General features: G+C 39.9%; 1 protein-coding gene across 3 annotated transcripts in view; it reads left to right on the top strand.

The window, feature by feature from the left end:
- The window catches only part of thada (THADA armadillo repeat containing), a 117675-nt gene that overhangs the window by 50000 nt on the left and 54250 nt on the right, over nucleotides 1-13425 (top strand). For all 3 annotated transcript variants that reach the window (XM_056272475.1, XM_056272474.1, XM_056272473.1), the window contains exons 27-28: nucleotides 3618-3707; nucleotides 11935-12066. In XM_056272475.1, the coding sequence (XP_056128450.1) occupies nucleotides 3618-3707; nucleotides 11935-12066 (222 nt within the window). The remainder of the gene's footprint in view (nucleotides 1-3617; nucleotides 3708-11934; nucleotides 12067-13425) is intronic.

Raw genomic sequence — 13425 nt, 5'->3', positions numbered from 1 at the left:
TAATCGCTTTAAAAAGTTTGATCGGCGGTCTCTATAAAGGCCGATCTCATAAAATGAGTGAATCACTGCGTGCTCTCTGTTTCCCTCTTAAAATGCGCAAATGGCTTCCCATCACCACATCGCGTCTGCACTATAAGCGAGCTGCATGCTGCACAGTTGACACAGGAATTGTCACTTGCACAATCGAGGCAGTCTGGCATCGTCACCAAAGTTTATAATTTGCATTGCAATTTGCAAGTCTTGCCAGTGTTTAAACCACTCAGCTCTCGCGCACTCCGTGAGTGCTCTGCTCATGCACACTCAAAGCGCACACACATAAGGCCGGCTCACAAGTACGCACATGCGTTCATGCATGTATGTACAAACAAACCGTCTTGACTAGTATACACATAAACGTTTTTTTTTTTTTTTTTAAGTGAATAGTTGAGAAAGTTGTGTAACGGTTTAATTTTTTCAGGGAACACCATCCATATTCATCCTAATCGGAGCACCCTTACCCTTGAAATAAAATGTTTGTGTAAATGGGGATGGATAATTTTTCCATGTATTTGATCCTCCAGAAACATAATATAAAAATCTGAAAAAACTTTTCATGGTCCCTTTAAACATTAAGTTCAGTCTTTTTAACCCAGTATATGGGTGTGCTGTGTTTTTCTATTATTAATAGGGTATTAGGGTATGATTATTACCTCTGTGGGCACTAAATAGCAAGGTTTTGAAAGAGAGGCCTAAAGCCCAAAATTATACTTCTGCTGTCCACGCACTGTCAGCGTGACGTAATTTTTGTCATCTAGAGGGTCTGCGCAGTGCTTTAATTTTAGCCGGATCTTTTTGCGTTCCAGCGTTGTTTTGAAACGATCTGGCTTAAGCAAGTTACACTGTGACTGTGCGAAGGGAGCAAGCGTTTTAAGTTCATTCGGAAGTTGAGCTGCTTGCTCGTGCGTGAGGGTGAGGCTCAACTTCCATAGGAATGAATTGAAAACGCAGCGCCAGAGACAGAGCGAGCATGGGTTAATGCAGATGTATTTGGAGGTTATGTTTTGCTATTGGCCCCTTAGCTATAGCTTATTGTTATTATTTTGCTTATTGTTTTGTATTTATTGTAGTTAGGGCTGTGCTAGTCTCGCATAGCCAGACCTTCAGACTGATGGCAGAAGGTCTGGACTCTATGGCAGCTTTCATTGGCTAAGGACCGCCCAAGAGAAAGTTTGACTGACATGTAACGCAACCAATCACAGTTTGTTTTGTTTCCGCATCATGTTTAGGGGCGTAAAAATGTAAAGTCAAGTCACCTTTATTTATATAGTGCTTTTTACAATACAGATTGTATCAAAGCAGCTTCACAGTGATAACATGAAAATAATACAAGAAGTTTGTTTCTAGAAGAAAATTGCGTCATCGTCCACCTAAAGGAAGGCAGATCAAAAATATTGTTGAATAATTAAATGTCCCCAACTAAGCAAGCCAAAAGCCAAGTGTAAAATTTATTTAAAGTGTAAATAACAGGCCGGTGTGCATCTAATAAATTATTCATTCAAGAACGTTGTGCAAGTTTACTGCAACAATGGAGCCACGAACTTCACATACTTTTGAAAATCCAGCGTTTAGTTCAAATCAAATAAAATTAAATTTTGTTTGTAGAGCGCCTTACAACAACCAAAAGGTGCACAAGGCGCTTTCCAGTAAAAATATCAATAAACAACAATATATAAAAACATAAGTGTACATAAAATAGCAATTGAAAACGGGACGGAAGCTATGTGTTAAAAGCTTGTCTGAATAGATGTGTTCTCAACTGCGATTTAAAAGTGCTCAACATAGTAATACTTCGCAGGTGAGGTTGAAGTGCGTTCCACAGCTTTGGGCCTTGGACGGCAAATGACCGACCTCCAAACTTTTTGTATTTGAATTTAGGAGTCACCAAAGAGGTGTGTTCAGAGGAGCGTGTACTTTTGCCTACTGTTTTTTGCATACTATATCGTTTTGGACACAGCGATTGTGTATTCTACGTAATGATGCGGTTTTACGTCATTATGTAATGAGGTCATCACGCAATGACACCAAAACCTAATTTAGCTGCCTCTAGCAACTTCTCCTGAAAATGAGTTGGCATGCAAAGTTTAGAACAAGAACTAAAACTAAAATGATGAAGGTTATGCTGCTTTGTATCGCTTTTTACACACTCTTTAGTTGATCCTTGTAAGCGCTCATTGTCACAGTTGTAAACACAACGGCTTTCTTCTTCCACGAGGGGGTTTGGCGTCACAGCGGTTTGTTTTCAGGCGGACCGTTAAAGAATATGACACGCATGTCTCCTGGACATCCTGTTGAATTCAACCAATCAGATGATGACTTTGAAAACGAAAATCCTGAAGTGTTTCCAGTTAAGTGTGCCATATGAATCAGACGTTCAGCCAGCGGTCCGTGAGCATGACGTCTGAGGCTGAGACTAGGGCCGTGCAGAAACTTGTGAATGATGCTCTTACAGTTGTGTTGTACTTAATTTGTATGGTCAATGTTGGTCACAGCACCTTTTAATTGCTGTCTTTGATCCAGCAATTATTTACAAATTAACAGCGCATGTGGAAGGTGAATGTTGAGACAGAAGAGTAGACTAGGTGGCAGTAGTCAAAGGAGAGTGTGTAAAAAGCGATACAAAGCAGCATAACCTTCATCATTTTAGTTTTAGTTATTGTTCTAAACTTTGCAATAAAAAATAAAAAAAGCTACATTTGTTGCTAAGTGCTTTTTGAAAGACAAAGTTGCTGGTGTAGTCTGAAAAGTTGCTAAATCAAAAAAATCCCAAAATTGCCAAGTTGGCAACACTGGATCCGCTACTTTTCTTCTTCTATCCTTCTGAGCGAATGTCTTGTAAATGACACGACTCAGTGCTGCCCTCTGACATCTGGTAGAGTATAAAAAAGCAATTGTATGTGTCGAACACATCCATCCGCGCTCATCCACTGTTGTGTTTACTGTAAAGCTGTGCGGTCACGACTGTGTGTGTGCAAAACGGAGCGGAACGTGGAAATTGAAGAATACCCGGGCCTAAAGCTGCAATCACATTAGAGAAATTTAAGGCAAAAAGGTCCAATGTCTATTGTCAATAGTGTAACGATGTATGAAGCACAGCTCACACAGAAGTCCCTTTCCACGTACCAGTGAAATTCTCAGTCGCATGGATTCCTGTGGAAAAGACTGGATTTCGTCTCTGAAAAATCAGAGAACGTCAGTAAATTGACCAAGGATTTAAAGTTGATTGCTCACACGTCTCAATTGAGAGCTAAACTCCTCGCATTTATCCAAGCTATGGACACAAGATCTAACAGCTCAAAGTTTGTGCCATTAAATGTTTATTAGATATTCAAAGACTTGTTTAAAATGTGTATTTGTTGAATGCCGACAGTATGTGAAAAAAGTGTCACAGCATTTGCCTTTTAATTATTAGACAGAACTGTTAAACACAGTAAACTAATGAAGACTGAGAAAGGGGGCTCCTGTGCATCTGCACTGTCAGATTAAAAGTCTCGCTTGCGATACATTCAATCGTCATTTCTCATCGGATTGTGTAATACTACACATACTGTCACTTTAATCTCTCTCTCTTCTCTTAACAGGATGACCGGCCGAGAGTTTTTCACTCGTTTTCCTGCCCTCTATCCTTTCCTTCTTAGTCAGCTACAGGAAGCTGCAGCCTCTGTGAACAGGTGAGAATGTCCCAACAAAAGACCCTGCAATGTGTGTGCGATTTGTGTCGGATGTTGTTAAAAGAGTTGAATGATCCCAGCGTTCGCTAAATGGGTGCAGTTCTTCTCACCCTTCTTTAATTTCTCTGAGGCCCTTATTTAAGAACGTTTAAGTGCCTCATCAAGTCTCTTTAGACCTATTAAGCATTCTTGACCACACTGATGGACAGATTCCTAGCTGAGATGCCTCAGATAAGTGAACGGCATGTGGGAGTATCAGCCATGTTGGATCCAGGCCGCACTCTGCACTGTGAGAACATGTTAGTCTCTTATCTCCCTCATTTAATTTCTCCACAGACTGATGAGCTACTCTTCCAAATAGCACTCACATTGTGCAAGAGGCCCTTGAGCCAATATTATCTTAATATGCATCACATTATTTTAATGCGTTTTCAGTCTGGCGTTCTCTCCTTTTAGCTAAGAGTGGTCTGACTCTTTCCCACGGCCTATTCTTCGCGTCCCGCTTGCCAAGCCAGTCGGACTCCGCAACACTCGTATTTTATACCGCCAATAAATCATTTCTCATATAAATAAGGGTAGAGAGAAGTGCGAAAGAGGTTTAAAAATCATCAATATCCTTGCGCCACCCACCTTTACCAAATACAAAGGGAGCATCATGGGATATCTAGGGGGAGTATGTCATTTAATGTGATTGAGAAGTTTTTCCTATTGAAGTTCAATCCAGAACGTTTCTTTTATCTGGAAAGCAGGCTGTGGGATTTCTGGAATACGGTTCATCGACCTCCTTGCAATTTGTAATCCGGTTTGCGATATGAATATTTCATGAGCACGGACGAAATCGTGATGAATGATTTGTCTCAGCTTGAGAGGTTTATAACAATTTTAAACGTTTAACATGGGAAATGAGTGTCGAGAGGGTTGGATTGGACATGCACCAGATATGAAATGAGATGAAAAGACTGTGGCAAATGAAGCCAAGACTGAACTCCAACTAACTCTCTTTGCTAATCTCACATTTTCTTCCAGTCTTATCACCTCTTCACCCTGGCTGCACTTTTGCGCTCATTTTAGCGTCTTTTTCCATTCCTCTGATTTATTGTATTTCATTGGTTCTTTCGCGCACTCCTTTTTCAGCTTTTTTCATGAATGTGGATGAAGTTTAACACTTCAATCTCCCTGGGCTTAGGGATGATCTCAAGTTCTTGGCTCTCCCACATTGTGTTTGACTGAAATCAGACTCTAAATGCATTACCCAGGCCCTGATTAGCAAAATAGCATTTCCTGCACTCTGGCCCAGGGTCTACGGGCTCCTGGGACCCCTTGGTGGTGAGTTTGGCCATGTTTGATGTAATAATGACAAGCGTATCCACAGCTGGCAGCTGTGCCGTGGAAAGCTCACGGCCTGTAGAGAACAGAACAGATTTTGGCCCTTTCAGAGTAATAGAACGATATGAGTAATTTATATTTGCGTGTTTTTCGGTCTGTTTTTTCGTGTTTACTCTGGCAGAAGTCTTGAGTTTCCACTGGGCTGACAGAAAAGCACATTTCATGTGCAGAAATGTAGTAAAAGAGAAAGGAAATGGAGGTTTAGTAATAGTGGCCATGTGTACATGTGTTCATCTTGTAATTTTTAACTGTGTTTGTAGCTGAATGTGTGTGGTGGCTGGTCACTAATTCTGAACCCCTCAGCTGATATTACCTCTATCATAGCCCTGTCGACATTAGTAAGTTCAGTTATTCAAGTTCAATTATAACATACAGGTAAGTTATTTAGGTTAGTTGAGTTAGTTCGTATGTTGCAAAAGTCATGTTAGTCAAGTCACATTTATTTATATAGCGCTATTTACAATACAGATTGTTTCAAAGCAGCTTTACAGAGATAACAGGAAAATAATGCAAGAAGAAAATAGTGTCACAGTCCAGCTTAAGTAAGTTCAGTGATGTTTCATTTTTGTTTTAAAAAAAGTTATTTAGTTAATTTATATATATATATATATATATATATATACACACTCACCGGCCACTTTATTAGGTACACCTGTCCAACTGCTCGTTAACACTTAATTTCTAAGCAGCCAATCACATGGCGGCAACTCAGTGCATTTAGGCATGTAGACATGGTCAAGACAATCTCCTGCATTTCAAACTGAGCATCAGTATGGGGAAGAAAGTTGATTTGAGTGACTTTGAACGTGGCATGATTGTTGGTGCCAGAAGGGCTGGTCTGAGTATTTCAGAAACTGCTAATCTACTGGGATTTTCACGCACAACCATCTCTAGGGTTTACAGAGAATGGTCCGAAAAAGAAAAAACATCCAGTGAGCGGCAGTTCCGTGGGCGGAAATGCCTTGTTGATGCCAGAGGTCAGAGGAGAATGGCCAGACTGGTTCGAGCTGATAGAAGGGCAACAGTGACTGAAATAACCACTCGTTACAACCAAGGTATGCAGCAAAGCATTTGTGAAGCCACAACACGCACAACCTTGAGGCGGATGGGCTACAACAGCAGAAGACTCCACCGGGTACCACTCATCTCCACTACAAATAGGAAAAAGAGGCTACAATTTGCAAGAGTGAACGCAGGCGCACGTTGGCTGCCGCTGCTCCGTCTACTGATTGCTGTTTTATGTTTTTACTCAGCTGTAGCGGCTGTTTTATTGTTTTATTGTCAAAGTTGCAATAACAATAACAACCAGAGTTTGTCTACATCGGAAACTTTGTTTTTGGAGCGGTCAAATTGGCTCGGTTTTGTCGCACAGACAGAGCTGAGTAGAGCATAGTGAGAATATGAAGTTCACTAAATCACTTTCCTGGATTGTATTCGTCTGGTTTATCATCTCCTCTGGCTTTCGCCCTGTGATTTTAACTCATCAATACACGGCGGAGGAACTGTTTGAACTGCGCTTTCGCCTCTGCGAGCCACATCCTGTTTTACACTTTCATCGGGACATTGCTTATCATCCACGACGTAAATACATTCATCGGGGGTCCCGACGAGGTTACGTATCTGATACTTCAAGAACTATACCGTCTTTCTGGTCTTCCAACCCCCGTCCATCAAAGAAATATCCACGGCCAACGGACCATAGTGTGTTAGCAAGGCTACCTAGATCAGCTGACACAAAAGCGGGTAAGAATGATCTTACTTTTGGATTATGGAATATTCGATCGCTGTCAAACAAAGGTCCTCTTGTGCATGATCTGCTCTCGGATCGTAAGTTTGACTTTCTTTGCCTAACTGAGACGTGGCAACAAAGTAATGACTTCTCTCAACTTAATCATTCTACTCCCCCGGGCTATGTTTACATCTGCAAACCCCGTGCATCGGGCCGTGGTGGGGGTTTAGCAATATTACACAATGATAAATGGAAAGTCTCAGAAATACCCATGCCTGAATACACCTCATTTGAATCTACTACATTGCAAATTACTGGGTCAATTCCTACGATTCTTGCTACTGTGTATCGCCCCCCTAAGACCAACTCTGTTTTTCTACATGAACTTTCTGTGTTTTTAACTTTTCTTTCTTCACTGTCTCCTAATGTGATCCTGCTTGGGGACTTCAATATTCATATTGATAATACTGGTAGTGTATCCACAAGGGATTTTTTATCATGTCTTGATGGCTTTGGTTTACATCAATTTATCAATTCACCTACCCATGTAAAAGGTCATACCCTGGATCTTGTGTGTTGTTCAGGTCTAACTCCTCATAATTGTACTACTTCTGATCTGTCCATATCCGATCATATGTTGGTGTCGTTTAATGTTCAGTTACCTGTTTTTAAGCACAATCAATGCCGTTCTATCTCATTCCGGAACATAAAAAACATTGATGTTACGATCTTTGCTGAATCATTTTCCAACCTTTGTAGTAATGTTCACTATTCCACCCCAGACGACCTGATTTTACATTACAATAATGGATTGCAAACTATCTTAGATGTTTGTGCTCCATTAAAAACCAGGTCGGTTTCATTTGTTAAGTCTGCTCCTTGGTTTACTCCAGAACTACGCATATTAAAAGTTAAAGGTCGACGCCTGGAGCGATTATATGTTAAGACTGGACTTGTGGTGCATAAAGAACTGTATTCTGAGCATATGAAATATTATAAGGTTGCCCTTACTACAGCTAAAACTGATTACTTTGCCAGTGTGATTAGTTCTGGCGAAGGGAATTCAAGAACTCTCTTTTCTGTGTTAAATAATATTTTAAAACCACCTGATTCTTTTCCCTCACATCTTTACTCTGCTGATCTCTGTGAAAGTTTTATGTCGTTTTTCATAAGGAAAATTGAAAACATTCATCAACAAATGTCTGTGACAAAGTTAGACAGCTGTCAATTTAACCCTTGCTCTGATCAACCTCCTAATTTTATGCTTACCTCTTTTGAACTACCAACCATCGAGGAAGTAAGTACTATTATTAATAAGAGTAAATCTACCACATGTCAGTTGGACCCTATTCCAACGTACCTGGTTAAATCCTGCCTGTCTTCTCTATCTCCTTTAATTATGGAAATTATACATTCTTCACTTACTTCTGGAATTGTGCCATCTCAACTGAAAACTGCTGTGATAATTCCTTTACTTAAAAAACCGGGGGCTGATTCAAGTAACTTTGATAATTTTCGCCCCATCTCAACTCTTCCTTTCCTTTCTAAAATTTTGGAAAGGTGTGTTGCAGCTCAAGTCCAGAGTCATCTGTCTCACAATGGTCTGTACGAGCAATTTCAATCTGGGTTTCGACCTTACCATAGTGTTGAGACTGCTTTAGTTAAGATCTCTAATGACCTATTGTTAGCTGCTGACTCTGGACTTTTATCTATCTTAATCTTACTTGATCTAAGTGCAGCATTTGATACTGTATCACACAGAATCATGTTGCACAGATTGGAGACTATTGGAATTACTGGCACCCCTTTGACTTGGTTTCAATCATATTTTTCGGACCGTACTCAATTTGTTCAGCTGAAGCAGTTCTGCTCAAAGACTTCGCATGTCAAAACAGGTGTCCCGCAGGGCTCAGTATTGGGTCCTCTTTTATTTATAATTTATCTTTTACCCCTTGGTAATATTTTTAGGAAATTTGGCATTCAATTCCACCTATATGCCGACGACACCCAAATTTATCTGTCCTCTAAACCTTCCGCTAATTTTCCTCCATCGGTCCTCTCAGACTGTTTGGCTGAGATTAAAGAATGGTTTTCTTTAAATTTTCTTAAACTTAACCCCAGTAAAACTGAAATTCTTCTAGTTGGCTTAAAAAACAATCTGTCTAAATCTTCATGCTCATCTGTGAAAATTGACGATCTACCGGTCTCTATATCTAGACAAGTTAAAAGTCTGGGGGTCATTTTGGACAGTACTCTTTCATTTGAAGCACATATAAACAGTCTCATCCGCTCTGCTTATTTTCATATACGCAACATCAATCGACTTCGTCCGGCTCTTTCAGTAAAGAGCACGTCAATTCTAGTCCATGCTCTAGTTACGTCCCGTCTTGATTTTTGCAACAGTCTTTATTATGGATTGCCTTCTAAGGTACTCAATAAACTTCAGTTAGTACAAAATTCGGCTGCCCGCATCATCAGCAGAACTCCCCTTTCTGAACACATTACTCCCATACTAAAACACTTGCACTGGCTCCCGGTAAAATATCGTATTGATTTCAAAATTCTTCTTCTTATTTTTAAAGCACTCAATAACCTTGCTCCTTCATATTTATTGGACCTTCTTAATATCTATACTCCATCTCGGACTTTAAGATCGTCTTCTTCGCTCACTCTTGTTCTCCCTAGAACCCGCACTACTTCTATGGGGTCCCGGGCTTTTAGCTTTGCTGCTCCTTATTTATGGAACCTGCTGCCACAGGATGTGCGAAACAGTGAAAGTATTCATGTTTTTAAATCTCGCCTTAAGACCCATCTTTTCCGGCAGGCTTTTATGTGATTATTTTTATTTTTATTTTTTATTTTACTTGTATCTAAGGTTGTAATAATGAGTATTTGATTATTGTTGATTTGTTTTATTGTGTTTGTAAGGTGTCCTTGAGTGTCATGTAAGGCGCCTATAAATAAAATGTATTATTATTATTATTATTATTATTAAGAGCTCACCAAAATTGAACAGTTGAAGACTGGAAAAATGTTGCCTGGTCTGATGAGTCTCGATTTCTGTTGAGACATTCAGATGTTAGAGTCAGAATTTGGCGTAAACAGAATGAGAACATGGAACCATCATGCCTTGTTACCACTGTGCAGGCTGGTGGTGGTGGTGTAATGGTGTGGGGGATGTTTTCCTGGCACACTTTAGGCCCCTTAGTGCCAATTGGGCATCGTTTAAATGCCATGGCCTACCTGAGCATTGTTTCTGACCATGTCCATCCCTTTATGGCCACCATGTACCCATCCTCTGATGGCTACTTCCACCATGTCACAAAGCTCTAATCATTTCAAATTGGTTTCTTGAACATGACAATGAGTTCACTATACTAAAATGGCCTCCACAGTCACCAGATCTCAACCCAATAGAGCATCTTTGGGATGTGGTGGAACGGGAGATTCGCATCATGGATGTGCAGCCGACAAATCTGCGGCAACTGTGTGATGCCATCATGTCAATATGGACCAAACTCCCTGAGGAATGCTTCCAGCACCTTGTTGAATCTATGCCACGAAGAATTGAGGCAGTTCTGAAGGCAAAAGGGGGTCCAACCCGTTACTAGCATGGGGTAGCTAATAAAGTGGCCGGTGAGTGTATATATATATATATATATATATATAGCGCCGCTCTGGAGTAAACCGTGATGTCATCGTCCAGCTCAGTTCAGTTCTTGTATAATAGTGTCAATGCAGGCAGATCAATATTATTGTTGAATATTAAATTAAATGTTATTTTAATGTCCCCGACTAAGCAAGCCAAGCCAATGGCAACAAAGTTGGAAAAAGTTAAAGTTGGTATCAAATTCTCCATGATCTTTTGACATATTAGAGGTAAGGGTTTAACGATACATTATTTTATCAAGATATTGCAATATAAAAAGGCAACGATATGTATAGTTGAATAAATAATATGATTCGCGATGTAGAGCTAGTTTTATCCAAAGCTCTGCTTACTGTATTTATAAGGTATAATTCAAAAATGCAAAAAAGGTCTGCACTCTAAAAATACTTTATTACAAACAGGAGATAAAGATTATACAAACGTTTGGGCTCTTTGCCTTCGTCAGTGTGACAATTTCACTTATTCTTAATAATAGAAAGCACGCTGCAGGTCTTCAGGTGATCGTGATCATAGTAAATCAAAAAATTACTCCATAGAGTCCAGTTTAAGCCCATATGGAACTGTAAATAATGATTAAATACAACGTTGGGAACAATTACACATCAGGAAAAAATGCCATATATAAACATTGCCCCCATTGCCATATATAAAGATTGCTCCAAGTTATACTAGTTAAATGAGTTGGGAAAATAATTTATGAAGTCATATACAAGCAAGGCAGGTAGGTTTGTTCATTAAGTTATAGGCCTATTTTAGAAAGTGACACATGTTAATGTTATGCTAAATAAGTTCGAAAACTTATGAAGTTTCATACAGGTTAGTAAGGATAGTTCTGTTAGTTATATACTGTACAGTATGCTAGTAAGTGAATGCCTTTGTTGGTTGCGTTAGTAAAGTTGGAAGTTAAAGGGTAACTAAACCCCTGGTCAAAGCCTGACTCCACCCACTTGCAATATTTGAAAAATGCTGGAAAAGTGGGCAGAGCCCAGCGGAGTGGGGCGTGCACCTGAGACTCGTCTCTCTGTAGGCAAGGGTGTGGTTAGCTGGTACCCTCTTACGTCACAGGGCACCACAACTTCCAATAGGAAAATGCATCTGCAGTAGCCACCGTTCAACCTGAAGAGGGCAGCACTCAGACGTTTTTACACCATATATTGTAGAATTAAAACACTTTATACCCAAATGTCCAAAAAATTACTTGAATCAAGGATCAGCATTAATAAAGCCCCAGTCTTACAGATCATTTACTAAAAAAAGTTGTTTTGGGGTTTAGTTACCCTTTAACTTGTTAGTTAAGGTAGTCAGAAACATTTACATTTACACATTATTTACGCATGACTTTAGATTTGTAAATAAGTTAGTAAGTAACAAGTTACACTAATCAAGTATTTTAGGAAAGTAAGTGAATGTAATGCACTTCTCTTTGTTTTTTTTTTTTCCAGTGATTCAGGACAGGTGAAACTGCACCCCAGTCTTTTCTTGTTGTTGTTGGTTTTGGGTCGTCTCTACCCGTCTCCTATGGATGGTTCATCATCTCCTCTTGGTTTAGCTCCCTTTATGCCCTTAATCATCAGGTAAGTGTAGACATTTCGATCACTTTTTTTTAATGCAATGCTGGACAAGAGATGAGCCGCACTGGAAATAAAATATTGGTTTGATTAAGCTGACTATTTCTAAACCCTCTGGTGTCACAGGCTGCTTCCTTTGCATATCATCCCATCCTTCAACTCAGTCCATCCTTTCCTGTAATAGATTTTTTCCTCTGACTCCACATTTTTTCTTCTCTTATCATTTGTAATGCTTTAGACGTGCTACTGCCATTGCTGTGTCCGTTCACACATTTTGTTCATTATTTAGACAAAGTCGGAAAAATATTATTGGAACATATTCTGCATGTACCTGTAGTGGAATCCAAACACACACACACAGACACACACACACACACACACACACACACACACAGAGTGAGGGATATGTCTCAGTCGTGATCCCAGAGCCAGGAGTAATCATTTCCACTCCCATTTGTATGTCACAGAACATTGTGTTCCTCCAGCTGGGGAGCAATAAATCTATTCGGATGAAAGAAACAATAGCAGGATGGTGTTTGTTTTGGCTCAAAATAAGGGTGGAGAAGTCTTGCTCCCACTGCTGCTTCTGATAACACAGCTCCTGACTCTGCGTGCTACACACATGACCGACACCATTTGAAATCTCATTTAGAACTCTGTATGTTGATTTGCATTTTGCAGTTTCCTCTGCGTTTTCAGGTGAAACGATACAATTATATATAGGCTCTGTTCCAAACCCTAGTGAGCTGCCTTCATAGGTGCTAACCCCACTTCTAAATTACAAGTGTGAAACGCTCCTTTACCCGAGGATAAAAGCGGGGTTTAGAACAATGATAATCCGGGGTTAAGCACAGTGTGAAAAGCACTTTTATCTAGCACAAATTTTCTGCCTATGTAGAGTTTTCCAGTTCGGATGCTGTCTTATAAATCACCTGCCTATGTAGACAGTAGACTGCAAGCTCTCTAGGTTTGGAATATAGCCATAATGCATCAGGATTTTTCTTTTTTATAAATAAGAGGGTGACCCACTATGTAGACATATAGACGAGCTCCATCCTCAGTCTATTTATACAAATTATGCTACATTTATATGCTACATTTATTATAATACCATAACACTTTCGCTAAAATGACTTCAGCTTCTCATCACATCTTCTGTCCAACCAAATGCTCTCTAGAATCTAAATACCACCTGGCCAAAGCATCCGTTGACACGTCACAGAGCAATATGGGTTGGAGATGTGTGTTCGGTTGCTCAAACGCTCGAGTTTTATTCCGTTTTCCAACTGTAGGTGTGAATAAATTCTAGCCATTTCATTCTTAACCAACGTATAGTATTGAATCCAACGTATCATCAGCGCTCGG

The sequence above is a fragment of the Rhinichthys klamathensis genome, unplaced genomic scaffold (assembly GCF_029890125.1).
Source record: "Rhinichthys klamathensis goyatoka isolate OS25496 unplaced genomic scaffold, OSU_Roscu_1.1 h1tg000338l_1, whole genome shotgun sequence".
In the NCBI taxonomy this organism is placed as follows: Eukaryota; Metazoa; Chordata; class Actinopteri; order Cypriniformes; family Leuciscidae; genus Rhinichthys; species Rhinichthys klamathensis.
The sequence above is the reverse complement of the archived record's forward strand: the minus strand, read 5'-3'. Positions and strand labels throughout refer to the sequence as shown.